This window comes from Scophthalmus maximus, chromosome 12 (genome assembly GCF_022379125.1).
Source record: "Scophthalmus maximus strain ysfricsl-2021 chromosome 12, ASM2237912v1, whole genome shotgun sequence".
Taxonomy (NCBI): domain Eukaryota; kingdom Metazoa; phylum Chordata; class Actinopteri; order Pleuronectiformes; family Scophthalmidae; genus Scophthalmus; species Scophthalmus maximus.
The window spans coordinates 20,918,772-20,946,098 of NC_061526.1; the positions used below are offsets into that span (position 1 = coordinate 20,918,772).

At 48.1% G+C, this 27,327-nt stretch overlaps 1 protein-coding gene across 12 annotated transcripts in view; it reads right to left on the minus strand.

The window, feature by feature from the left end:
- Nucleotides 1–2,494: 2,494 nt before the first annotated feature.
- Nucleotides 2,495–27,327, minus strand: part of magi2a (membrane associated guanylate kinase, WW and PDZ domain containing 2a) — a 152,869-nt gene continuing 128,036 nt past the window's right edge. For 2 of the 12 annotated variants that reach the window (XM_047336372.1, XM_047336376.1), the window contains 12 exons: nt 20,084–20,115; nt 17,536–17,743; nt 15,452–15,493; nt 15,271–15,362; nt 14,745–14,934; nt 12,286–12,546; nt 11,618–11,803; nt 11,085–11,301; nt 10,577–10,802; nt 9,588–9,782; nt 7,150–7,288; nt 2,495–3,533 (listed from right to left, as the gene is read on the minus strand). In XM_047336372.1, the coding sequence (XP_047192328.1) occupies nt 2,809–3,533; nt 7,150–7,288; nt 9,588–9,782; nt 10,577–10,802; nt 11,085–11,301; nt 11,618–11,803; nt 12,286–12,546; nt 14,745–14,934; nt 15,271–15,362; nt 15,452–15,493; nt 17,536–17,743; nt 20,084–20,115 (2,513 nt within the window). In that variant the 3' untranslated portion in view covers nt 2,495–2,808. Of the gene's footprint in view, nt 3,534–6,771; nt 6,883–7,149; nt 7,289–9,587; nt 9,783–10,576; nt 10,803–11,084; nt 11,302–11,617; nt 11,804–12,285; nt 12,547–14,744; nt 14,935–15,246; nt 15,363–15,451; nt 15,494–17,535; nt 17,744–20,083; nt 20,116–27,327 lie in introns of all 12 variants that reach the window. The other 10 variants (XM_047336370.1, XM_047336375.1, XM_047336374.1 and 7 more) reach the window with 7 other exon arrangements.

Sequence of the window (27,327 nt, forward strand, 5' to 3'; positions counted from 1 at the left end):
AGCCCTATGGTCCCACAGCCCAATGGTCCCACAGCCCTATGGTCCCACAGCCCAATGGTCCCACAGCCCGATGGTCCCACAGCCCGATGGTCCCACAGCCCTATGGTCCCACAGCCCGATGGTCCCACAGCCCTATGGTCCCACAGCCCTATGGTCCCACAGCCCAATGGTCCCACAGCCCTATGGTCCCACAGCCCGATGGTCCCAAAGCCCTATGGTCCCACAGCCCGATGGTCCCAAAGCCCGATGGTCCCACAGCCCTATGGTCCCACATTTCTAGGACATTTTCAAAATCAGGGTTAGGGTCAGGGCAACTCGATAATAGGTTGGGTGTAATTGGCTACCAAATTGGGAGAAAGATAAAATCTGATACAAATTTATGAAAAAGGAAATGTGGGACCATAGGGCTGTGGGACCGTAGGCTCGCTCCCCAGTCGGCTCAGCCCTGGTGTCACTAGGATTACGATGGCAGACGCAACGACTCGTCTCCCTTTTGCTCTTCTCTCATCGTTTAAACATCATTGGCCCTTTCTCTGGGCGGAGGAGGGAGAGGAAACCTGTGGTTCCGGTATTATGTGGCATCGTGGTTATTGTTTTTTTCTGTTAAATGTTGGAGGGAGAAAATAAGATTCAGATGCGAGGCAAAGGTTAGTGGACCTGAACGCCGACTGGTCACTCAACCCCCGTTAGCATGTCCGCCAAACTAGTTTACTGCCAAACGTTAGCAGGGTCAAATTAGCATTGGTTATTGTTGCGTTATCAGTTCTGTCCGGCTTTTTTTGGTCGTTTGTTTGTTCTGGATGTGAATATACACTCCGACAACTGTGGCCAGTCTTAGCCAAGATAACACATTAGCATTAGCATTAAAAGCTAATTGGACTCCTCTTCGCTACACACCAATACTGTCTTTTAAAACAAACAAAACAAACTTTAGTATCTTCTCTGTGGTTATTCAGCATGAAATGTACGACATCAAATGTTGACTTGATCCTTAAAAAAAACAACCAACAACCAACAACTGGACTTTGGACTAAAGTTTGTGGAGCGTACGTTAGCTTCATCAGCTAGCTGGCTACCGCGGATAGAGCCTGCTAGCAAGAGGCGTCGTTCTAGCTAACACAGGCGCTAGCAGCTCCACTCCAGCACCGGCTGTTTCAAAAATGACGGAGAATTGAGGAGTGTAGGCCGCGAGCGCGCCGTGCAAAGAAAGTGTCGGGGTTATTGAACGGAAATGTACACGCGCATGTGTGTTAGCGTAGACAAAAATAAAATGCAGCGGTCCAGGGAGGCGTGGAATAACACACAGTGTAGACAAAATGGCCGAAACCATATCGCTGTCGAAACGATGGAGACGCTCTTGTTGAGCGTTTGACAGGGGATTCCTACTGACGGCTCGACATCAGATTGTTACTGACATTTTAATCACGCCGCGGGAAACGACTCGCGTCAGAACCCAGTGAGTGAGTAGCGGAAAGTATCGTGACCCCGAGACAATGAACTAACTTGCACAAATGAGGGCCGTTCACACGTGACCCCGTGAAAGAAGAGGATGTATTTCACCTCGCCGCGCGCGCGTCAATGTAAAAAACACTGTCGATTACTTGTATCCGTGAAGTGGGTGTGGTATAGCAGCCGGTGTTGAACCCTCCGATGTGTTTTTGTGGGAGAGTTGAAACTTTGACTCGTGAGCCAACAACCTCTCTCTGTCAGTCTAAGGCACTCGGGCCCTCGGTCGGTGCCACGTGAGCTCCTCCTCTCGGCGTCCGGCCGGACTCCGCCGCCGTGGATTGCTTTTGTTCGTCGTGCACAGGAATGAGGAGAAACGGATCGGCCCTTTGGCGAGCCGCAGAGCGTTCAGTCCGCCTGCGGTCACAGGGCCGAACGGGAGCGAGGAGGAAGGGAGACGTCGGCGCGGCGGTGAAGGTTCTGGTCCGTGTCGCGCCGCGCCGCCCGTGTTAAGCGTGGACTAGAGTTTCCGTCGGCTCAGCTATAAGGTTCTGTTTCCGCCTTAAAGAGGTCGTATTTACAACGTGATGCCACATATTCATATTCATTATAATATATCTATGTCTATAATCATCCGATGGATTATCCGAGACAGATTCCGGCCCCGCACAGTCTCCGTTAAGGCAAAGTTCCGTTGATGCGTCGATTTCTTCGCAGCTGTCGCTCCATTGTTCTCCATTCGCTCTCGTCAAAAAAACAGGCAAACCTTCTTTGTTAACATTCCATTTTCATAAAATAGACTCCATTGTGTAGATATATTTATATATATATAAAAAAAATCCAATGGCAACTGACAGCTGCTTCCTGTCAAGTTGTTTGTATTTGCATGTTTGTCCCCAAGTTATGTTTTTAGGGAGGTAACTCAAAACAGAGTTGTTCGAAGTTCGTACCCCACAAAAATGATTCTCCCACACACAAACACACACACACACACACACACGCACACACGCGCGCACACACACACACACACACACACACACACACACACACACACTACTTGCTCTTCCAATTTTTTTTTTTTTTTTTTCAAAAAGTGGATGATTTACCAGTTCTTAAGGTGGTGGGTGTAAAATATTTCTCAAAATAATTTAGAGTACAGTATCATAAATAAACTCCAAAGCCTCGTGGTCCAGATCACCCTAGGCCCCCCCCCCCCGTCTTGGTTTTGACTCTGGTCCATGGGAGGAGGGGACTGAGGGGGAGGTGAAGGAGCACAGGAGGGGGTGACGGCGGTGCTTTCATCCGGTTGTGGTGGTTCAGTTCAGGCGAGCGTGGCCACCGTCTTCTGCCGGAGCCGCGGTGTTATCTGCTCAGCGTGGACGTGCCTGTGCGCAGTGTGCTGGGCAGCTTGTCTGATCCCGGGATCTTCCAGGGCCCAGGAGAGACCGTGGCCTTCCTCCCTGCTACGCCGCCGCTGCTGGTGCTCTTGTTGGGCAGGCTGGGCCGGTTCTCTCCCAGGCCCCGGTCCAGTTCCCTCGGCCTGGGCTTGCGCTGCTCCGGCTCCACCTGCTGCTGCCGCCCACCGCCGTAACGCTCCACGTCCTCCCTGCTGTTTCCGTTAGTTTGTGGGAGCTTGGCGCAGCAGGGGGAATTGGTGGATTCTCTGTTGTCCCCAGTGCTTCTCTCCTTGGACCTCCCTCTGGCGCTCCTGGACGCTTTGGGCTCCCCACTCTGCCCCTCTTTGCCCCCTTCCCCCTCAGTAGCGGGCTGCACCCTGTGCCCCTTGTGGGTGGACCTGCCACCCTCTTTCTGTGCTCTGCCGCTGCCGCCGGTCGTGGCCGCCCTCCTCCCCTGGCCGAACGGATCTGGGTTCAGCAGCTCGGCCTTCTGGGGGCTCTTCGGACGCTCCGTCCTGCCGTCTCGTGGCCCCGCGTCTCGTGGGACCTCCAGCGGCGGCAGGTGAGGTGGGTCGGGGGCCGGGGCCAGATGAGATGAAGGCGATGACATGGAAAGGCTGTCGATGGGAGGGGCTACTTCCGACAGGCTTGGGGAGGCTGAAGGGCGAGCATCCCATGGGGCAGCATTGTCTGGAACAAACATACGCAAAGTCAGTAATACGAACGTCACGCAAAACAAAGACACACACACACACACACACACACACACACACACGCACACACACGCACACACACACACACAAACACACTCTGCTTAAAGTTCAAAGCTTGCATGCATGCCAAGGCATAACCAAACTCAAACACTAGATCAAAACCAAAATAATCACCACAGCAATCATTCCTATTCTACAAGCTAAAAGCATTAAAGTAAATATCGGAGCAGCAGCAGCACGACGGCGGCCGACTTCAGAGCGTGTCACGGAGGCGACTCTACTTTTAGACAACATCAATCTGCCTCCCCGCAGCTCTCTCCTTTAGAGCCCCGGCCGATCGAAAAAACCTTGGCGGAAAATCGAAAACAGGTTTAATGAAATGGATGACGTGCCCCATAGGGTGGTGCTTTAGCGAGAATGAAAAACCTGAGGGGGCCCGGGTGCCTCGCTCTCTCTCTCCTCTCTAAGCCCGGAGGAGAAGAAGAAGAAGAAGAGGACGAAGTCTGTATCCAGAGCAGCAGCCGCAGTGAATCTACCGCTCGCTCCTCCACAAACTCTCCACTCTCACGGACTGTTAGCTTCCGCTTCTGCACCGATGAGTCTCGGCCATCAGTCATTTTCAGCGGGGCCGGGCAGCGGGGCAGGGGGGGCAGAGGCTAGACTAGCTACACTGGCGCCACGGGGCCCAATTATAAAGAGACCTCTCATCGCCGCACTGGAGCATATTAAGATCCAGGACCTGGTTACTTCTAAGCACACATGAACTTCACAGTCTTTTACCCACAGTGAGCCGTGCACAGGGGGGGACTTTAGGGCCCATTAGGGGCCCCGTGTGTGTGTGTATGTGTATGTGTGTGTGCGTGTGACATTGGAAAACTATGATTTTCAGATGCTGCGCTAATGCCCCTTATAAATTCTGTGAAAGCTTTCGCTCTTTCTGCTGAGTCACAGTAGCACTTTATTAAATAAAGTGTGTAAACTTGTTCAGTTCGAGAGCGGAATAAAAACCTTCATATTAAATCTGTGCTAAGTGAAACTTCAGCCTTTTGCTCACTTAAACCTGCCATAACTGATTTTTTTTTTCTTTCTCGGGCCACATCAGGTCGGCAGCAACCGGCTGTAGACTTAACACCGGCGCATTATCATTAAAAGTTAATGGGATGAACTTGTGACCTTAGTGCGCCGGCGATACGGAGGAACATTCATCAGGAGTCATGTTTGTGTCCACTGGATGAACGCAGGTCCGATATCAACTCCCCTCAAAGGTCTGTTTTGTTCTCCGTCCAGACTCCTGAGGGAAACATCAGGCTCTTCCGCTGCGTCATGCTCCATTATGTCCATGACTGGGTCTGCCTGCCGTTTGGTGCCGGGCAGGTTGTGTGCTCTGGGTAATTTTCTGAAAGTAACTGCCTGGTGCGTAGGGAAAACTAGGCAAGTGGACATAAACAGAACTGTTGCCGGCCTGAAATCCAAAGCCAAAACGCTGACGTGAGCTAAAAGGTTTTAAAGTTTAAATACTCAGTTCAGGAGGTGTCTTGAATCAGACAAGAGGAACTTGTCCACATTTGTTTTCTTTATCTTTTGTTGTCTTATGTCTTCCTTCCTATTGACATGGCTGAAGGCCACTTGTTTACTTGTTAAAGGAGAACGACAAACTCTATATACTAGTCACAGGGATACTGTAATATCCAAAAAATCTCTCCGAAAGAGAGTCTGAGGACGATGTTTACTAGGCTTGTACCATCTAATGGAAAAGATGAAAGTTGCATTATGGGAACCGCGAGTCAGGATATTCTGGCGTCTGCTGCACCGACTTTGACGATACTTTATTCAATCTCCCTCTTTAATCTGTATCTCCATGAATTGACAATGTACGTAAAGATTTTTTATCTTTAAATGAAGGACGGGGCCGACGACGCGCTGACTGGCTCTTTCTCTCCGGCCTCACACGTGACCACTCTCGAGTTCGCTGTGGCGTCAATTTGATGCAAGCAGCGGATAAGTTTTACTGCTATGTTAGCTTTTTGGAGCTTTCTTAAGTGCGCCTCTCAGGGAGTTTGATAAATGTGCGACCCCCCACCGGAGGTGAAGATCTTACACCAGACACGAGGAACAAAAGCTCTCAAAATGCCACACAGAGACAGTCATACGGTCACACATGCACATGCCCCACAGCCGCATGTTCTTACGCTCACAACCACCGTTCCCTCCATTTGCATTCGGCCCCTTTCCTAAAAAGCACAGCACTGGAACGTGAGACAAAATAACGTCTTTCCCTGGCACATTATTATGCAAATGTTTGTTTAAATAGCCCTAATTAATCTCCATAGATGATTTGCTTAACCTTCCACTATGCAAATAAATGTGCCTGTGAACTGCGAGTGGTGAAATGCTGAATCGAAGCCCACACGGAAGAGAACAGGGGGAACCGCCTCGACACCACAGCACATTTCCAGTGAAGGAGCGCCGTGTCTTCTGGATGACCACAGCCCCCGTGCATGTTCCAGGAGCTGTGGAGCCTCCTCAAGACAAATAGTACAAAAGCACAAATTGAATCTCCATCTGGAGGGAGGGGTTGACAGAAAAGGGCCTGGCGTCAGGAGTCGACATCACCCTCCATTTCCTGTGTCTAAGGGCCGGAGGGAGGCCGCCGGACGCTGACGAACGCGTGTCCCTTTTATTTTTAATGCCGTCGTGTTCCTCCCCTAAAAATTTCTCTCTCGCGTGGGAGGACGCGGGACAGTGAGCATCGTGCTCTCGAGTGAGTGACGCATTAGACTTTTATTGCACAAGTAAACGCCCCCCCCCCTCCAGGCTCGGTTCGTGCCACGCAGAGATTTCACTGGGTAAATAATCGGCCGCGGTGTTTTACGTCCATCTCCTCTGGATGACTCGGGGTGGAACGCTCATTTTTTTGCTTTATCTGCGAGCATGTAGGTTTTCTGTTGGCCGCTGATTTATCTCTCAGTCGGGCGGAAGAGTTACGTTCCACTATTTCTTCAACATCCTGCAGCTTGGGAGTGATTTCTGTTGATTATTCCGCAGGGTGAAAGCCCATTCCGGGGGTGGGGGGGTGTCCATGGTGAGGGTGCTACGTGCATCTGGAGCAGGCGGCCACAGCAACAAAAATAAAAAAACAACCACACACAGACAAACCACAGCACAGGAAGCCCAGGGTCGGAGTGAAGAGAAGAAACATTGGTGTGGTCACAAACCGTGTCTTTAGAGTGGCCCATTAGGAAGAAATACGGGGAGCCATGCTTGTCACTTTTCATGCACATGGAGAGACTGGAAGATACCATTCCTATAGAAGGGGAAGTAACAACCTAGACCAATCAATTAGTGATAGATCACTGGAATGGACAGAAGATAAAAACGGGAGTTAGTCGAGATCAGAAGAGACGTACAGTTATTACAGTACAAATACAGAAAATGAATACAGATGATATAGCAAGATACGTGCTAGAATAATGTTATCGACAGTGATATTAGGAAAAGACAGTGAAGAGAAAAACAATCGTTAACAAGAGTTAAAAGCGAGGTAAGAAAAATGATCCTGGAGACAAAAGGAATGTTGCCGCGCCGATACTTACCGTACTCTGGGACCTGCCCCGTGCCCCTCTTCAGGAGGAGACGGACGCGCCGGCCGCCGGACTTGATCAGCTCGATGGCCCTGGAGTGGGTCATGTCCCGGGTGCTCTCTCCGTTGATCTCAATGATCTGATCCCCGACCTGGATGTAAAAGAAGTGTGTGACGGGGGAATTAAGAACAAAGTCAAGACGAGCCATTCTAGACAACTGTGTTCCTCGGACTTTGTGCCAAAAGTTCAGGCATGCTGAAACACACAGACACATTTTCAAAATAAAAGTATCTAGTGTAGAGTCTCTATGCAAGAGACACATTTGAGCACCAGCGTGTTGCAAGGTGTGACTGACAGAAAAACTAAATTAATAATATCACATCAATATCAGCTGCCATCTTGTCGCATGAACCCTCTTGTACACAAAGGCACGAGCGAGATGAGCAAATTAACGACAGCGTGTGTGTAAAGCTAAGACCAAGTCAATCACCACGGAGCGGGTTTGAAAAAATGAGCACAGCGCAAATTAAATGGGGAAATTAATACGCTTATTTTATTATAGATGACTTAGTGAGTGATTTATAAAGATCAATACGGGATCTATAATTCATATGCTTTCCCCGCGAGCCTATGTGAGCGTTAATAAGCGTCGCCGGTCGAGAACCGCCGTCAGATATAATTATCTTCAGCAGTGATTCTTCTACATGTGATTTGGATGGAATTACAGTCGATTCCCCTTTTTCATGGAGCTGCTCGGAAACGTATTAAAGACGCCCTGATGAATACTGATAACCTCCACGTAAACATTGACTGGACTGTTTCTCCTTTTTTCAGGACCGGTCCCTGACGAACATGAGGACGGGGTCAAATGTCATCCCCTCCTTCAAGAGGCAGATGCCCGGTCGACTGACGGGGAGGAATTCGTGGGCGAACTGGACAAATCGCGCCGGCCAATTACGCTAACAAATGGAGAAGTGGTCCTCCAGTAATGGACGGGGTAATTTCAAAGTCGGAAGCGGACTCTGGTCGAGACGGGGTGGGGGGGGGGGAGTCATTAGGTGTCATTACAGTGGTCTGCAGAGAGGTGGAAGACACGACAGTTCGCTCATTAATCCTCGCCTCCTAGAGCGATCTCCATTTCCATCTTAAATAAAGTCGAATGGGCAGAATGTGAGCACAGGGAAGCTGGAGTTGCTTTTTATTTCTAAAGCTTAAAGGGGTAATTAGATATGGTCTATTATTATAAGTAACAACCAATCACGTCATACAGTTTTCTTAGAACTACAGTACCTGTACCGGCACTTTGAGCCTTAAAAAAAAAAAGCTTGTAAGAGTCCGTTAATGCTCCTTGTCCCTGATTAGTTTATACCTGTTGAGGAGGAATGATTTGGCCCTGAAACTCTAACTATCAAGAGTGACTGCAGGGAGTCGCAGCACTTTAGTGTTTCCGCACCTTAATGCGTGTGTCAGAGCACCGCTCGGATCCAAAGTGACAGACACGTCAAAGGCTTTTTAAAAAACCCGGCGTCTCACATGTACTCAGATTGTTTGAATCAGATGCGTTCGACTTTTACTTTGAGTAGGATTTAGGACTTTACATGTTTCTTCCACCACTGATCGGACGTTGCGGCAGCTTGTACGCTGACCTGAAGAAAAGAGAGGTTCCCTCCTCCTCCTCCTCTGCAACCTGCATCTGGGCTCACTGGACTCCATCGACTCCACCACTGAGGTGGGAAACTAATATATCTCCCCCGGGGGCATTTCGCACACATTATCTTGCACAGGTTCGTTACAGATAAGGAATGCAGAGCAGACTTTCAGGCTATCAGCAGCCGGACGTGAAGATCGCGGAGCAGTAAGAGGAAAAAGGAAGCAGAAGATCGACAACGACGACGAGTTGGCCGCGGGATTAAATCGCAGTTGACGAATAGAGAAACGCTGCTGTGGACTCAGCGGTTCATGTTGCTCGCAGCGAAGCGCACGGAGCAAATAAAGGGGATTTACACTGCAGAGGCTGAGAAGTGAAGTCGTGCGTTTCATTTGAATTTCTCTAGCATTTTTTTGTGTCTGCTTTCTCTCACCGTGCAGTACAGTAGCAACTTTATCTCGAGAGAGAAATTGCGCAGCTGTGCAAACATCAAAGAGCACTTTTCAGTTGGCCCACTTCATCTATCTTTATCTTTCTGAATATTATCTGTTACTAAATGCAAGTAGAGTTTTAGGGAACTTCTGGGAGGAGACAAACTTCTGAGAGATGACAAAAGGACAAACCCTCTCAGAGTTATTTTGGCAGATTATTTCTTAACCGGCCTCTGAAAAGTTGCTCTCGCCAAGCTTCGATAACAATCAGACAATTACGGAGAGCGTCTGCCATGTAATCCAGAAAGATAGAACGCAGCTTAACCTTTTTAAAAGGGGGGTGTTAAGAGAAATCGCATCATCAAACCTACCCTCATGCGCCCGTTGCGGATGGCCGGTCCCTCCTCTGCCAGGCGCAGGACAAACAGGTCCATCTTGTACTCCCGCCCGCCGCGGATGCTGAACCCGAAGCCCTTCACGCTCTTCTCCAGCTCCACTGTGAAGAAGTCAAAGTCCTGCGCCAGCTGAGACGGACAAGGATCAGAGGCGATTAGACTCAACGGTAGCTGAGGAGAAAACCGACCATGACAACGGAAAATAGTCTCAGGACTCAGCCAGAAAAATAGATGGATAAGAACAGAGCAAAGGCAGAACAGACACAACACAAAAGAATATAAAAGAATCATATGAAATGTAAAAAAGACAGTTAAGAGTTTTGTATTATTCTATTCCTGATTTCCATTTGCCAGGGAAACAACTGAGCAGCGCTAAGTAGAAATATGTTAAGCAAACTTATTCTAAAAAATAATAACAGTATATGTCAGGTTTGTCAAACTGTTGTCTAATTAAAACTGGAAAACAATATATACAAACCCAAAATTAATTCAGAAGTAAGTGGGAGTCAGAGCTTTGAATATCAGTGAAGATATGAATAAAATAATGTCAATATAAAATAAACTAAGTAAATAAAAACCTAATATAGAAGCACTTGCGTTAGATATGGAAATTGATGGCTTTTTTGGGGTTTAAAGCAACTCCATGAGTGGCATTTCATACCACATCCTTAAACCGGCAACAGCGAGGGGAATTTTTTAATAATGTATAAATTTATGACGAGAGCAGAGGGTGAGTGATGCGGTTAACATTGGCAGATGTCAGCTTAACTACAACACATTGGCATAAAATGTTGAGCTACGATAAGTAACAAGATGTTGAAGGTCGGATATAAAATGTTTGACAGGTTAACATGTTTTATTTTTCAACCACAAAAATGTCCTTCTCAGTAAAAATCCTCAAATTCTTTAATAACCACCATGTTCACCAGCTAATCGTTAACTTTGCAGTGTAAAAACATCCTTACTTGAACCGGTGGCATTCTGTACTCCGGGATGGTGAACTGCCTGGCGTCGGGGGCGAGCTGCCTGTAGTCGAGCAGCGGCGGGTGTCTGTAGTCCAACGTGGGCGGCTGCCGGTAGTCCGCCACGGGCGGGTGCCGGTAGTCCACCGGCGGCTGTCGGTAATCCGTGAACGGCGGCTGTCGGATGTCGGGTTTGACGTCTTGCCTCGCCTTCACTTCGGACCTGTAACTAACCGACCAACCAGGGAGAAGAAGGGGAAGGTTCCATGAGTATATCTTCAGTGCCTTCATGTCTGAAAGCAGCTCACCAGATGCTCTTATTGGTTCTCACCCACACTTCACACCCAAACTATCAAACTAGACCTAAATGAGGAAATGAAACCGTTTTCTTCACATCACATGAAATATTTGAGAGCAGCTCCCTTCATTTTGATCTCAACTACGCCATCTGTAAATGTCGGAACTGCACCTTGCTCAATTGTGACGCCGTGGCGGCTACAAACGCGCTCACCTGCTCTCGTGGGGGTAGGTTTGAGGCGGAGGGGCGGGCAGCTGGGTCACGGGGCTCTGGTGGCGCATGGGGCTGGGTTGGCTCACGGGGGGGTTGGCCTCCGCCGCCACCGGGCTGGGCTGCGGGGGTGCGACGCCGGGCTGCGTCTTCGGGCTGTGCTGCTGGGCCATGGGGCTCTGCTTCTCCGAGCTGGGGGCTGATGGGGGATTGCTGATCTCTGGGAAGAGCATGAGGAAAAACAAATGAAGTATTTAATGTGCTGCTCAATACTGAGGTTATAAATGTCCATGAGAGGCAAAGCATCTTGATTTGGTGAAGAAGAGTTTCAGGCCCCGAAGAAAACAACTCATGAAATATAAGTGACAGTTAATCTAAAAACAATCCCATTGTGCGAAACTCATATTACAAACTTTCATCTGATGGAGCCGGTTCAATTACTGTCATGAATCACTGTCTGCCCCAAAGTATTGCAGTTTCAAATCTCAGTCTGTAATGTCTGTCTGTGTGTGTGTGTCCCACGTGCACTCGCTCACCTTCCTGCGGTATGATCCTCAGGGTGACGCTGAGGCCTGCGTCCTTGATCAGCTTGACGATGTCGGCGTGGGGCATGTTGACGATGGACTGGCTGTTCACCGCCAGTATCCGGTCGCCCACCTTCAGCTTCCCGCAGCGGTCGGCCGGGCTGCCCTCGATGATGCGGCCGATCTTATGGGGCACAGCTGTCGGGAGGAATCGAACGCGAAACCCGCGGCAGGTATGAGGACGCGCTCGGCAAAAGGTGCGCTCACACAGCACTGACTCGCTGACTGACTGAATATGTCTCTGTCTCTCTCTCATTTTACAATTCACCCCAGGCTTATGTAAGGCATCCAGGGTTTTTTTTCTCTCCATGTGTGTGGGCGATGCACTGATGATCACAGCAGCATTGCAGAGATGCGAGTGACTGACGTATCGTGGGAGGGCAATGCATAATTGAGGAGATGAAATAAGAGGTGCTTCACTTTTTAATGAGACATGACCTCTTCTTATACTTAAGTTTGCCTCTTATCTCGACACCACACAAAGATTACTTGTCAGTGTACAATGTGTCTAAGAGGGTTCACACCAGGTTTGGCCCCTGAAGCAGGAGAGGGGATGACTGACGATGCACGAGCATCTACTTCACTCCATCAGACCCCACCGAAACAATCACTGGACTCACTGTTAGCGGCGGCGGCCTCGGGCCGGTTGAGCGAGCTGATGATGACGAAGCCGAAGCCTTCGCTCTCCTTTCGATTGATGACGACGTCGCTGGGTTGAGTGTTGGGCGTGGACGTCCCGTCTGAAGTGGCGGCGCTGGCCAGGCAGGGGTTGGGCGCCGGGGTGGTGCTGGTGCTGTTGCCGTACGTGAAGTCGCTGCGCGGGGAGCTGTGCTGCGTGGACACGGAGCCCGGGCTGCGGCCGTTCTCCGGACAGGACTCACCTGTGGGGGGAGGTAGAGAGCACTCAGATAGCTATGATCCTATTCTATGATATAGACTATTAGATTGTTATTACTGCTGCATGAACTTGTCAATAGCATTCTACTGTTGCAGCTGGTCGACAATGAAATACAGTCCAGGAAGTCCAATTACAGATGTGTGTGTTTAAAGACGTCAAAACGGTGAATAGCGATTCATTATGTTCAGAGACTGTGAAGTTATCACCGCTGCAAATATTTTAACTTTGGTCACAGTGATTGTGAAGTGAATGGCAGATGTACTCGGTTTCACGATTTGTTGTTTAGTAAATGTACTTTTTTTTTCTACCTCAGCACAAAGATCTGTTTGATGGACAAACACATTGTGGAAGATCAAATTCAGCCTGTCAGTCACTGTATTTTCTCCTCTCTAAACTAAGCACATTCAAGATTCCCTCCTCTCTCTCTCCATTGTTGTCGCTATGCTAAAAAAGATTTCCTTTGATGGAACCCAAAGCTAATCTTAAATGTGCAAAAACAATTAATTTTACAGGCAAGAGCGCGTTTTCTTTCCCACCCCCCTCCTATCCTCTAAAATTGGACAAGCCGGAGCTGTATCTCATCCTGGCGAAGAATCACGAAGCAGAACATCACACGACGGCAGCGCAGCAGAAGAAGAAATAGTGAAAGATCAGTCGCAGTTCGGTAAAAACACATCATTAAAATGCAGCATTGCGTCAATCCAGGGGTTGAGAGCGGCTCCCAGCACCTGTAGCTTAGTTTTGTGTGTGTGTGTGTGTGTGCGTGCATCCTGGCATGCTGAGTGATCAGACCTGATGTTGCTGTTTTGATAGTTCACCGAGAAGCAGCGCCGCGGCGTTCTGTGGTTTAAAAGTCGGACATTTAAACTGTGACTTCAGTTTAGTGAAATGAACTTACACATGGTATTTCTTCACACCAGTGACTCCACAAAGACATATTTTATGATGGGAGACAATAGTAAAATTGAATTTTGTAAAATGTGGGCCATTGGGTGCAGGGGGAGGCGTGAGCTCAGAGCAGGGAGCAGAGTCGGACGCCTCACAAAGTGCCAGTGGGAGTCAGACAATTAGGAGGGAAGTAAAGGCCACACGAGAGGCCAGGCATGAGTCAGACGGCAGCCTTTGGTGAGAGGAAATTGACAGCGAAAGGCGAAAGTGGGAAGAAGCAGATTGGTGAGAAGAGTGTGTGCATGTGTGCGTGTGTGTGTGTGCGCGGCAATAATGAGGAGCGAGGGGGCCGGAGTTCACAGGAGGAAGTGTTGTCCATGTCTCCGGTGCTCAAAAGGTGAATAAGCTCCAAGACCGACCGGAGAACCACAGAGCGAGTATAGGAGCTTTTTGTTTTAGGGAGGCGTCAGCGCAATTAATCAGAGATAAGTGCTTCAGTTCTTCTGACTTATTAAATCCTGTTTTCCTTAATCGTTACAGGACGAGAACTGTGGCGGACAGAACAAGACTAGCGAGAGAGAAACGAGATGAGTCGAGAACGGAAATGTGAGCAGCCTGTGATATTGATTCACTTGATATTTATTAGTAATTTAAAGCTGATGTGTCCTTCAAAAAGACGTTTTCACAGTGAGTGCGCAGTCAGTGCATCTCAGATGATAGTTTTTCATCCATCATCTATTCCGAGCATAAGGCTCGTGATGTTCAATGTCTCCCTTAAGGTCATAAAGGGAAAAAAACTATAGTGTTGGTGTATTTAGAGCAGCAGGACAAAGGACGTAGGACTGACCTACATTTTCACAGTGCGATAGTGTGGATCACACACACACACACACACACACACACACACACACACACACACACACACACACACACACACACACACACACACACACACACACACACACACACACACACACACACACACACACACACACACACACACACACACACACACACACACACACGGATTGACAAATGATCTCATGCAAGATTTTAAAGAGGTGAAAGAGAGATGAAATAGCGAATTATTACAATTATATTCCAGCTGCCGTCACTTACCTTGTCAATAGTATTAAATACTAGTATTAAAAATGATTGAAGAATTTCCATGCCACATGGTGACGTCTTTGAATCAATCCAAAACCTTTCATAAGATTTGAAAAGCTTTAAAAACTTCCTAAAAAAGTATTTTGGACGATCAACTACTCGCCAACTCCCTCCACGTTTTCTCACCGGCCTGCAGCCTCCTCCTGATGACCAGGTTGACCTGGCCGTTGCGCGCCGCCCCATGCATCAGGTCGATGACGTATCTGTGTGGCTTCCCCACCACCGGGATCCCGTCCACGAACAGCAGCTCATCGCCAGGCCGCAGGCGTCCGTCTAGGTCGGCCGGACTCTTCTCGATGATCGCCCCGATCAGGATCTATCATTAAACGACGTAGACCGTTACAAACAGGAAGTAGACGTCCAGAGGTTTTTTGGTTTTTTTTAAGATGCTGAACTGTGTAAGTGTCACAAGCAGTGGGTGTTAAATTGGTTGTTAAAGTGATAATTAATCAGCTGAACAGCACGGTTGAAGTGTTGCTTTGTTACTTTAACACATGGCAAAAAACACCAAAGCAGCCAGAGCCATCACTCTCTCAGGGGGTCAAAGGTTAGGTGTACACGGTGTGTGTGTGTAGTGGGTTAGAGAGGAGAGAAAATGACAGGGTTCCACGCCCATCGCCATACGAGCCTTCTCACGCGTCTCCGGACTCACAGGCTGCCCGGCCTCGTCTCCGCCGAGCACCCGGAAACCGAACCCCGACTTCTGTCGGCGCAGGTGGACCTCGATGTCCTGGTACTCCGCCCCTGAGGCGACACGAACACGGGCGACGGTTTAAAACAAATCCCGTCATCTAAAGCACAGTGTGTTTTCCGAGCAGAGATCAGATGTTTACCTGCGGAGTCCGCAGTGAAAGTAGTCCTCAGTTGGCCGGGTTCTACACAGAAGAAAAGAGAAGAAAAAAAAGTAAGAAGCACCAATAAACAATAAGAGATGCACAAATATGGTTCACGGAGAAATGCACACACGTTTGGAGAGCACAAGAGAAAAATACACAAACTCCCACAAAGGGTAGAACAAGGCAGAAAAGGCCGCGTGTCAGCATTAATGTCATCGTGGAGTTTCAGCATCATCTATAAAAGTGAGGAAGTGCTTACAGCGTGTAATATACCGCTTCCTTATTTACAGCGCCAGGAGGGACGCGAGCACTAATCTGCAATCAGGGGCTTTCGCACAACAACATGATCTGCAAAGTAGCGAGATGAAGTCGACCGTGGACAAGTGGCTGCGAATGAGAAATTGATTCCAATTCCGACTGTTTTAATCACGGCGAGCGCTCGGCTGCGACTCGGCGGGAGTGATGGGGAGAGGAGATATCATGACTACAGACAAGAGCGGTGACGCAGCTGTTGCCACAGAAACCACATGCAGTGCTCCTTCTTACTCCGATAGAGCTTCGGAGATGTTGCCCATGCAAATGTCTAAAGGGCAATTGAAATGACATCCTTTTTTAAGTGTAAAATTAAAAAAAAAAAATCATGTCAAAGGAGTTTTCAAATGGATCCTTTTTTGAAGGCAAAAAAAAAGTTGACAAAATGACCTCAACTCAAGGTCGACTTAAAAGCAGATCGGGGCGCTCAATGAAAACAGGAGCACGTCGTGTCCCTGTTGCTCTGAATCAACAGAACCACATGTGGACAGTTTTAATCGGGATAAGTGAGGAAAATATGTCACAGTGTTTGTGTGACCTCACCCTTTGACCCCACCCGTTTACATAAATGCTGACCTTACTCTTAGTCCGTGTGAAAATTAAACAACATCATCACAGAGTCGTTCACTGAGAACACGAGGAGGTCGGGGAGCCTGGGGGTTCTAATTACGCTGCGTTCCAAAAAAAAAAAGGTCACACTCGAGACGGATTTAACTCTCTGACCTTCACTGTGTGAGAGCTACGGCGTCTCACAGCGTCCACCGCTGAGGACGACAGAGACAGACGGACAACGAGAGAAGGAGGTTTGACAAGGAGACGAGCCACGTCGTCTCGAATAACTGGTGCCTCGCAAAAGGCACCACTGAAAATTTGAGAATCTCATGTGAGCAACGGCCACTTGAAAGAAACCGGACACTGTCGAGATAACGCCCCTGTTGGTGTTGACACAACTTTCACACACAATCATATTGGTAATATTTATGGCTGCTATACATACACAGGGCCATGTATCAAATTAAAAGCTCACATATGATGTGTAAAAATCTGTATTATAATGGGAATTTGGTGGTTTGGGCTTCATATGGGACTAGTTGAGTCACTACATCTAACTTTGATTACTGCAACACCCACACAAACAAACCCATAAAGTTGTGAGAGGAGTAATGATGCATCCTGACGATAATGTCCTCAGAAGAAAAAAAAAGGAAAGAAAAGACGTTCTTCTTCACAAGCGGACGGGAGGTAATGGTCGCTGGCACCACAACGTTATGTCCCAGAAATAAAAACCATCAGCTGCTGAGTGGAGGCTTAATTTATTCCGTGTTTATGGGGTGGGGTGGCAGGATGTCAATGCCTGGATGTAAAGTTCCTTCAAGTCAATAAAGAGACTGTTAGCTAATATGGGTCTGTGTGTGTGTGTGTGTGTGTGTGTGTGTGTGTGTGTGTGTGAATTGGCTTTGCGAAGGCATTAAAGGAACAAAGATCAAACGAGATAATACAAGGATAAGTAGCTGCAAATGCTAAAGGGAGGGGGTGCGACTGCGAAGCGTCTGATGATTATTTAAAGCGCAGGTATCTCCTGCTGAAATTCACATTTTTGATAGAAGGAGGTCAAGTTTCCCGTGCAGCAGCAAAAAAGTGAACGATTATTCTCTCGTGTGTGTGTTCGTGCAGGCGAAGAGAAGAGAGGGATGAGCCTTCACGACGCCGCCTTCCAGCGAGGAGTGCGTTTTTGGTGCTACACCTGCGGCATCAGCTCCGGTACTTACGCCTACTCTCATAGATAGCCCTGGACTTCTCATAAAGGTCATAGGGCTCTGGCTTGGCCAGGGCCAGGGCCTCGGCGGCCGAGTCTGGGGCCGAGGCCCTGTGGAGATGGTGTGTTGGGTAAGGGGCGCTGTGGGGGATAACGGGGGCCGACAGGCCGGTCTGAGCGGGGCCGCCCTGGCCCTGCTGGGACTCCCACTGCTCCATCACCTGTAAAGCACAGCGGCATGAGGGGTCAGTACTTCCCCTTCCAGCTGTCCCACCCCCGATGCTCCATTAGCTTCATAACCATGAATAAAACAGAAATAAAAAGTAGAGTTTGATTTGAGGAGATTTGACCGTTTGCCAAGCCCCGCTGCCCTTAGTCACTGTTGCTACGCCTGTCAAGTTTTCTGTTCTCAAACAGCACGATGTAGAAAAGGAATAGTGGCTAATTTAACGTTTAATTTCATTTTTTTGGGGGGTGCAAAAATCTTCTCATTTCCAACCATAAACCATTGATTTTGGCAATGTTACGGTGGCTGAGCTATGACTGGACAATCCCTGTCCGGGGGTTTGGGGTTTAGTGAACGGTCAATTCAAGCTGCAGAGACAAGAAGCCAGACAGTTAGTGGGGTTAGTAGGCGAAACAAATGATTGGCCGTCTGGATCACAGTGTATATCGAGGATATGTGCATGAGGAGGAAAACATACAGAAGAACGTTGGAGGGGAGTTCAGCAATATTACAAAATGCCCACCACATACTGTACAGCAGGCATCTCTGTTTTTGTGGGGGGATAAATCGTTTGCTTAAACCCAATTTGCTTCCGCAAACACATTTAGAAAATAATGTGCCGTCAAGTATTTGAGGCGACAACGTCGGTTTCGACGACACCAGTCAGAGAGCGTCAGCCCTCACGTGTCAGAGGAGCGGGGGGACATGTCAGAAAACCGCGAGAGATGGATCTGGGGGGAGCTATGAGCTGCTTTTGAAACCGAGGCGGCGGGACCGGCTGCATATGGCAGACTCTGATACTGAGAATTACAGGGGGCATCTGCTTTTCGAGATGTAGCGAGAATAAAATATCAGCTTCGCTAAAACCTCCGGGGCCAGAATCAAAAAGTGTTTGTGTTCGTTATGGTTCCAGTCGTGTCGTGCATTTGATGTGAGGCACGACTTGAGATCTTGTTAGGGCTCAGACGACTGCACATCCTGATCTCTCTCTCTCTCTCTCTCTACGCCTCTGTTTTGTCTGTTTGATTAAGACTTTTGAAGCGAGCACACTCGTGGACGAGCGGACAGGCAGGCGGCCTTTTTGATTCACATAATGAAGAAACCACCTGCGCTTCCTCCGATATTTTACGAAGCTGTTACCTACAGTACCGGCTGGATCTGACAGGCAAACCTTGATGAGCTCATTTGCAAACGAATCTCTCGGAAGCCGCCGGCTGAGCTTTTCACTCGACTGCAGGTCGATATGACAATTATATCAATTCCCTGTTCTTCCCTTATTGGTCAAGTTTCCTCCACGTTTCGTTGTCAGAGCGGTGGGTATTTTCCCTGTAACAAATGGTATCCAATTAAACTGATTCTGAACTCTGCTGTGTGTGTGTGTGTGGGGGGGGGGGGGATTGTTTAATTTGAGAGGGAGCAAAACAAGGTGATGAACATCGAGGGGATTTCAGCAGACAGGGGACTCAAGAGCTAGACACATTGGAGGTTTTTCTGTGCTGTCGCTGGTGATCTGGAATGGGGACAACACGATGGCGGGGTCAGGGGCCGGTCAGAGCCGCGCTGGGTGGACGTCCAGGCATGAAATGGATTACACAGATAGTGGCACAAAGAAAAGCAAAGAAAGACGGGCAGAAAACACTCATGTGCAGGCATGCGAGTGTGACAAATGCACATAAACACAGAGTGAATCTGATCTAAGAGGATGTTTTTTGGGGTGGACAGATCAGCTGCTGGGCCTGGGGACAACATGATACTATAGCAGTGTGTTTTATAGAGGCAGAGGAAGCAAGGGCAAGAAGCTGCAGAGATGTCGTATACGCCGTTTTGATTTGGAAATAAAGGCAAAATGAATGAGAAATGACCAGGGAGGAAATGTATGGCATGAAAGTGCGACAGAAAAGAGTGGAAAAAATGAAGGAAATACATCTGGGCCGCGTCACATTACAGACAGATAGCAGCCCTGCAGCTGTAGCATAGTTCAAATAGCCCGAGTGTGGATAACCCTGATGGCACTGAGTCAGGCACGTGAATCAAGTTCGACTAGCAGGATCAAGTAGTGTAGTGATGTTATGAGTGCGCTACTTGATCCTTTTGCCATCTCGCAGCAATGACGGAAGTCAAGATATCAAGGGCCACTTGTTGAAAAAGCCACGTTCATCATCAATTGAGTTAGTACGACAAAGGAGCGACAGGAAAAAGTCATTTGTAGAGCGTAAAAGAACAAGTTCAGAGTCATTCTGATGAGCACAAATTGTATTCAGGCTGGTGCTTAAATCTACATTAAAGATTAAAAAGATGGGGACAGTCCCGGTTTTTGGAGGCAGATGCATGTTACCTGCTTAGGGGTCTTCCAGGGTGAATAGTGACCTGCAATGTTGAGAAAACAAAATATGCTTTAGACTGAAAAAAAAAAAGATGACAAGAAAGAGAAAATGTGAGGTTTAATTTTAGCTGTGGAAGCTTATTCCGAGGGATTTGTGAGGATAACAGAAGAAAGGGGGGAAAAAACAAAAAAACAACATTATCAACTGAAATGCAGGAGAAAAAAAAATGTAAATAAGGACGTGACATGAAAACAGTGAGAATGGAATGAAGGGATAAAGAAAAGCAAAGCTCACTCAAAACAGGATAAACACACAGAGCAGAAAAATGGAAAAATAAATATATATGTATATATATATATACACACACGTATTGTGAGGGTAAAGAGAGAGATTAACGTAAGGCCGGAGAAACAACGTGTGGTCGAACATGAGCTACAAAATGAAATGAAATAAACCTGTGGTCGGAAAAGAGGCAATGGATTCATCTTTTCCGACAATGATCAGGATTTACATGAACCTTGAGATCCTTTTTTGTTAATGAGAAAATGAAATGTATGTAGTCGTTTAAAGATTTAGTAATTTGTAAAGGTAATATTAAGATGATAACTGTGTTTTGAAGGTCTTTACACCCAGCTTCCATTTGGAATGGTTCTTTTCTGCCATCTATATGCTCCTCTCAGTACAAAAACATTGAATATAGACACTTTAATTATAAATGTGACTTAAAGGGTCTGACCTCACCCATGTGCAGCAAAAAGTTTAATCAAACATCAGCGTTACGATTGTTTTACACGAAAGGGACGAAGGCAAATGTAGCACAGATCTGACAGTGACGATGTGAAGAAAGTGGGATTCGATTTGTTCTCACTTTTAATTCAAGGCGGTTCAGGATGACTGTGCTAGTTTTGGTTTATAAATACAAAGCAGCAAGGTAAAGGGCACCCGTGTCCCTTTGAATTGCCCCATTCCTCATCTATTTTTGCGGTGAACTTTACGAAGGTGCATCGCACGTTTCTGCTTTACTGCATAAGCACAAGATATTCATCTCGGATGTTGACAGAAAACACCCTGACATATGTCGCAGCTGTCACCCGTACACACACACACACACACACACACACACAAGCACACGCACACGCACGCACACGCACACACAAAACCTGATCCAGCACTATGTCTGTCATAAAATTTACAGGAGCAATGTAAAGAAATTTCCATCTTCTCGATTCGATTCCTCCCCCTTTCCTGTCTTTCATGCCTCGCTCTGCCCTCTGGGAAGCGGCTAAGCGTTTGCATATGGAGGGATCAAATTACGGGCTGACTACTTGACTCGTGCGCCAGCCTCGCCAGTCTCGGACCTGGCGAGGCTCCCGTCACACTGCTACAACATTCGTCTCGCTGAGTCACCAGTGATAAAAAAACAAAAAACACTGCACGATGAAATCTGGCAGTGTTTTCTGCAGACTGTGAGCCAGAATAAGCCAATTAACTTGTTAATCATGACGGCTCATCTAAAAACCCAATGCCAGTTTTTTTGCTTTTCCCCGGCACAGTGGAGATATTTCATCAGCCCCCAAAACAAGAAAGAATGTATTTAAAAGTATAATAGGAGCAAGGGACAAAGAGGATTTTTTTTGTGACTTTTTCTCCACAAAGAGTGCTCTTCAGTGAAAAGCTCAAATACCTACAGAACATCTGAGGGAGGCAGCGACAGAGCAGTCCTCAAACCGGGTGGCAAGAACCTGGCAGACAGAGGGGAGGGGGGGGGGGGGGGGGGGGGGGGGGGGGGGGGGGGGGGGGGGGGGGGGGGGGGGGGGGGGGGGGGGGGGGGGGGGGGGGGGGGGGGGGGGGGGGGGGGGGGGGGGCGACGGGACCCTCGGGGGTAGAGTCACTGGGAACTCGAGCGAAGCAAACATTTAGTTGGAAGCGGGTGTCGCTGTGCGCCATGGCTGGAAGCTGAGGAGGGGGGCGGGGGGGCAAGGGACAGGATGAAAAGGCTGAGAGGAAAGAGAGCGAGCGAAAGGAGCTGTCCGCGGTGCTGAAAGCCCTTAGCCTGACTGCTAATGGGACTTGTCAGCTCCGCAGCACAAGGGCTACACGAACCCCGTGGCGTCCGACGTGCACTTCGACATCGAGGCCGACTGGGTCGAATCTTTTGCGGGCAAGACCAGTACAACACCAGCAACGAGGGCAGATTATCCCCCTTAAAAAAACACATACAGTACATCACTTAGATAACTCCACAGTGTAAATGACGAACGACAATCGTTCGCCGGCCGAGCCTGGTTTTCATTTTCTGCTCAGAAAGAGTCCAATTAAAGAGTTCTGAGCTGGGGAAGTGTTTTCTTTCTCTCCCAGAGAGGCTTTCTGCTCCAAGGGTGCAGAGTCCTCCAGTTTTGTCTGGCAACGACGGTGCTGCTGTGTGATCGGACTCCTGATGAGCCTCCGCCGCATGTGGGGCGACTGGGACTCAGACGCGTGGGAAATTTGCGGGATGCGGACGCGGGGGAGTCAGTGAAGGACGATAAAATCTTCTACCTACTGCACATGTCATCCACGTTGCCGGAACATCATGATCTACTAGTTCTAGTTCCACGAGTTGGATACAGAAGCTTTGTGTAATTTTAACTTTGTGCACAACTCAACACAGTAAGTGGACTCTGTAACAGATAGTTGACTTCCTGTTTTCTAGCCATTGCGTAAGAGTTAAATTAGTTATGAAAATGTTCATGGCTGCCCATCAACACGTTTCTAAAAGTCGACCGTGACCATGTTTTTTTTTCTTTTGAAGAATAAAACGGCCCAAAGATGCGAACACACATTCAACACTTTCACACGCACATACACACACAGACTAGCTCACATTTGTTCTCCCACACAAAAACACGACGAGAGGCTAACACAAACTCAATTATTTAAAAACGAGGCTATGATAACACTGAAATTTATGGCAGCGGCGCACATGAATCTTCCAGCCCTTTTATGAATATGTATCTGCTCCTCGTGAGGCCATGGATGCTTCGCACAACGTCCACGGCAGAAAAAAACACGATTCTTCTGCACCGTCTATTGAAAACACGCCTGTTCCATGTGCGCAAAAGAAGTGTGAACAAACTGTTTGCAGGGCCCACGGTTTAATATGCACGATATTAAAGCTCAATCCTGCACAATTTGTTTAATCACGCTCACGCAATCGCAGGGTAATCACTCCACCCCCATTTAAAAAAAACAAAACCCAAAGAGGAGCGCTTGATTTGTTTAAGAGGCGACCAAGGTTGGCAAATCTACTCGTCCCACACACAGGGAGGAGACTGTGATCTAATTTTGATGCAACGAGGCTGAACAACATCCGTTTTCTCTTAACCCCGTCGCAGTTCCGCAACAATCCCGGTCTCAGCCTCTTGCCCGTTCGTGCACAGGCCCCCCCCCCCCCCCCCCCCGGGTGACTTCCCGGGGTCAACAGGACGGGGTATTGATCCCTGGCTGGCAGCTCCTCCGGGGTTTAGAGCTGCTGGGGGACAGAAGTGTAAGTGCGAACATGGCCGACAGTCTGCAGTCTACAGGCAGAGAGCCAAACTCATCACTCTCCTTCTTTCTCCTTCATGTCTCTTTCTCTCCTTTGTTTCCAACTGCTCTATCTCACACACATAATCCAATGAATCACTGTCTCATTACACAGCAATCCCCCCCCCCCCCCCCCCCCCCCCCCCCCCCCCCGAGAGGACGAAGTGGGCTCAGCGAATCAAACCCTTCTTCTTCTTCTTCTTCTTCTTCGTCTTCTTTTCTTTCTCTGCAAAAGCCGACCTTCACCTGAGGTTTTTTAAAAAGCCGCCTCTGGTCATCGCTGTGCATGAGGCCAAACTACACAGCTGATTCATAATGGGGGGAGGGGGGGGCTTGTGTACAGAAGGCTGCCCCAGGACATGTGCGAACGAGACGAGGGAAAAAGGAAATATGAAGTGGTGCCGCCTGGATTTGCGCGTAGGTGTACCGCACAAACCTGTGTGAATTGGACCATGTGGCTCGGGATTTTGTGTGAGTGTGTGGGCGGGCGGGCAGCTGCGGGGGAGAGTGTGCGGCGTGTTAGTGGAAAGCTAAACGGGCGCGAGTGTGTGTGAAAACGAGCCGAATGTCTCTGAGGCTAATTACAGCCCCCGTGTCTCTGCTGGTGTGCTCAATGAGGATACGGCCTGTTAATGGTCAGATAGCCGCTAATGAGGCTGTCTGCCCCACACACACACACACACACACACACACACACACACACACACACACACACACACACACACACACACACACACACACACACACACACACACACACACACACACACACACACACACACACACACACACACACACACACACACACGCACGCTGACACAATGATGAACTGATGGCGAGAGACATGGCGAGTGCCCATTTTTGATGGGGAAAAAATGTCTGGGGAGTCAAAGTCAAATTTCAGGGATGCTTAAATATCAGAACTTTATTACGAGCGCGGTCCTGTCGAGGTGATGCGACCTAATTGACTGGATAGTCTGATCATAAATGAATGGCTTCAACTTTTGGACGGTCAGCTGATGACTCTCGCTTTCGATGGGGAGCTCTTCGAGCGGAGTCGCGACACATGCCAACGGGACCATAAAAGGCAAAACCAATTTTGTAAAAAAGAAAAGAGAAAGATCTACATCATTAACATCCAGAGGAAATCACATTTAGGGCAGAGAAGCCATTTTACCACAAACTTTCTGCCTCGCCAAGAGCTGGAGCCAGTTAGATAGTTCAACAGAGCAAAAAAGGAAACAGAAAACAGAAAACGAAAGAATGAAGTCGCCTACTGAGAGATCAAACCTTGATTCAACGGTTTGACGGACCGACGGACAAAACGAGTTCTGCGGTCTGTCCAGTCGAGCCGGTGGGACTCTTCTAAATCCTCTGCTTGATGGCAAACGCTGCATTCTTCCAATGAGATACGAGATGTAATATCGCCGATACCAGGGACAACATTCTTTTAGAATACGCAGCTGGAAAAAAAAACAAAAAAACTTGACTCAGGCTCTTGACCCCCACAATCTTTGTGCAGAGACGCGGCAGCGGTCGACCGAGTCGAGCAGAGAGAGAAACTGTAACCGTGCACCGATTCCATACTGCCAAACAACCCTGTGTGTTATAGATTGGAAAAACAACACCAGGTTTGTTTGCTCCAAATGACCCCAGTCTCCTGAGAAAGTAAATGCGTTGTTGTTGTGCCTTGCTACAAAATATATTCCACATGTGCACTCCAGTGTAGGAACGAATGCAAAACAAAGTGCCGCTTCATTTTGATCATCAGGTTGATTGATCTATTAGAGAAATGAAGGTACAGACAAGAATGTGGTGATGACGTATTGACGGTAAAAACCTACATTTGCTCTCTGTCGTTACATCGATCGAACGCTCTGCTGCACTGTCTTGTGTGTCCAGGACAGCGCAAAGCCACAGGAAGTGTGTGTGTAACATTGGGAGCTTGTCGTCATAGCAACGGCCATAAAATAACCATAACAGTATCGCCGGATTGTGTTGGTGTAGAACACACGGGGAGTTACGAAGTCCCGCCTCTCATTTGACTTCTCGAGTGTGCGAGGTGCAAAGTGGTGGCTTCTCTGTCCGCAGGATAAGAAGGGGGGAATCATAACAACACAATTCAGTCATGCAGAAATATGCAGACTCGATTTCTTTTTTTTCAAACGTAGTCAGCTTCTGGTGCTCAGCCAGTCCTCTGCTTTTTGGATTGTGTTGTGATGCAGAGTTTCCAAATGTTTGACGGATATCCCATGGGTCCCTTTCCCCTCTATTTCTGTCACACTGGCAACGAGAAAGAGACAATTTTCAATGAGGCCGCGTGTGGCGAGTATCCAGTGGTCCCGTATTAGGATCAGGCCAAATTGCGTTGTGTTATGAGGTGGAACACGAGTCCGGCCGCATGGTGACAGTTTTATAATGACAGCTGAACGCTCGGCGCTGGCCTTCCTGAGGGAAGCCGGGTGGGAACAGGGAATCAGGGAGTCTGATATAGTATATGGCCCTTTAATCTGTAAAATAAGAATTTCTATTGCTGAAAATTACATTTTCCTCGTCCTGAAATGATGTCATGAAACTTAATCGATTCGATGCAGCGGCTGATTTTTGTATATATTTCCATTTCTACGGCAGATTCACAGATTAATTTAAAAACAAAATGGATTCACGTTCATTTGTGTGCGTATAATATACCTGTACGACTGTGGTGCGGTCCTCAGGGATCTCAAAACCCAAACGTCGTGAGAGGAGATCGATTCTCTCGGCAGTTTCAATAAGAGATTCCCCCAAATACTGCTCCGCTGAGCCGAAAGCTATAATGAAACCGAATGGACCTTCATTAAAGGAAAAGTGCGTTCAAGACATTAAGCTTGATGGCGTCCTTTCGCCACTGAGCAAGACACACGTCGGCCGTTACAGGTTAGGTATAGGGCGTCATCTAACATGATCAATTATTCAGTGAATTATTTCTCAAATGAATATTTTATTTCATTAATCATGCACCTGTCTAGTGTCCTGGACAGATCTCTGCCACATCACTCCCATCATTAGATCCATACTCAATATGGTACTGGTGTCTCTTCATGTTGCTGTGAAACGACAACCAGGGATGTGAAACCTCCGTTCCGTCCGCGTACGTTTTGAGGAATGTGGGAAAAAATTATTGGATCGTGGTAAACAGGACTCCATGTTTTAAGGAGGAGGACGTGCGACTCGCACGGCTGAAAGACGACCACAGTGGAGATTTAGGCGGATCGAAGAAGGTCGACTTGACATCTCGATGGGAAACGCTCGCACCCCGCATTAGTTACTGCTTCTGTCCCGTTCTATCTGTCGTGTGTTGAGTGACTACGAGAACCGCCTCTCTCTCCATCACCATGTGCTTCTCAGTGAGGCGCTGACGGCTCTCGCTCGCAAAGCTGTTAACATCTATAGACGGTCTGAATCCTTCCTACTCTCTCCTGAACGGAGAAAAGAAAAGCATCAACCAAAGACGTGAAAGTCCACAAAACTAACACCGCGAGACTTTTAACAAAAATAACAGATCATTAGCTTTTCCACATAAAGAAATATAAATATATTTCCTGCTCAGTTGCACGTCTCGTTATTCGTCTCCTTCGTGTAGAAAATACGATAACAAAAAAATTAAAAAGACTTTGTTGTCCCTTTATTGGGACTTCCGGCCCCAGGAGGGT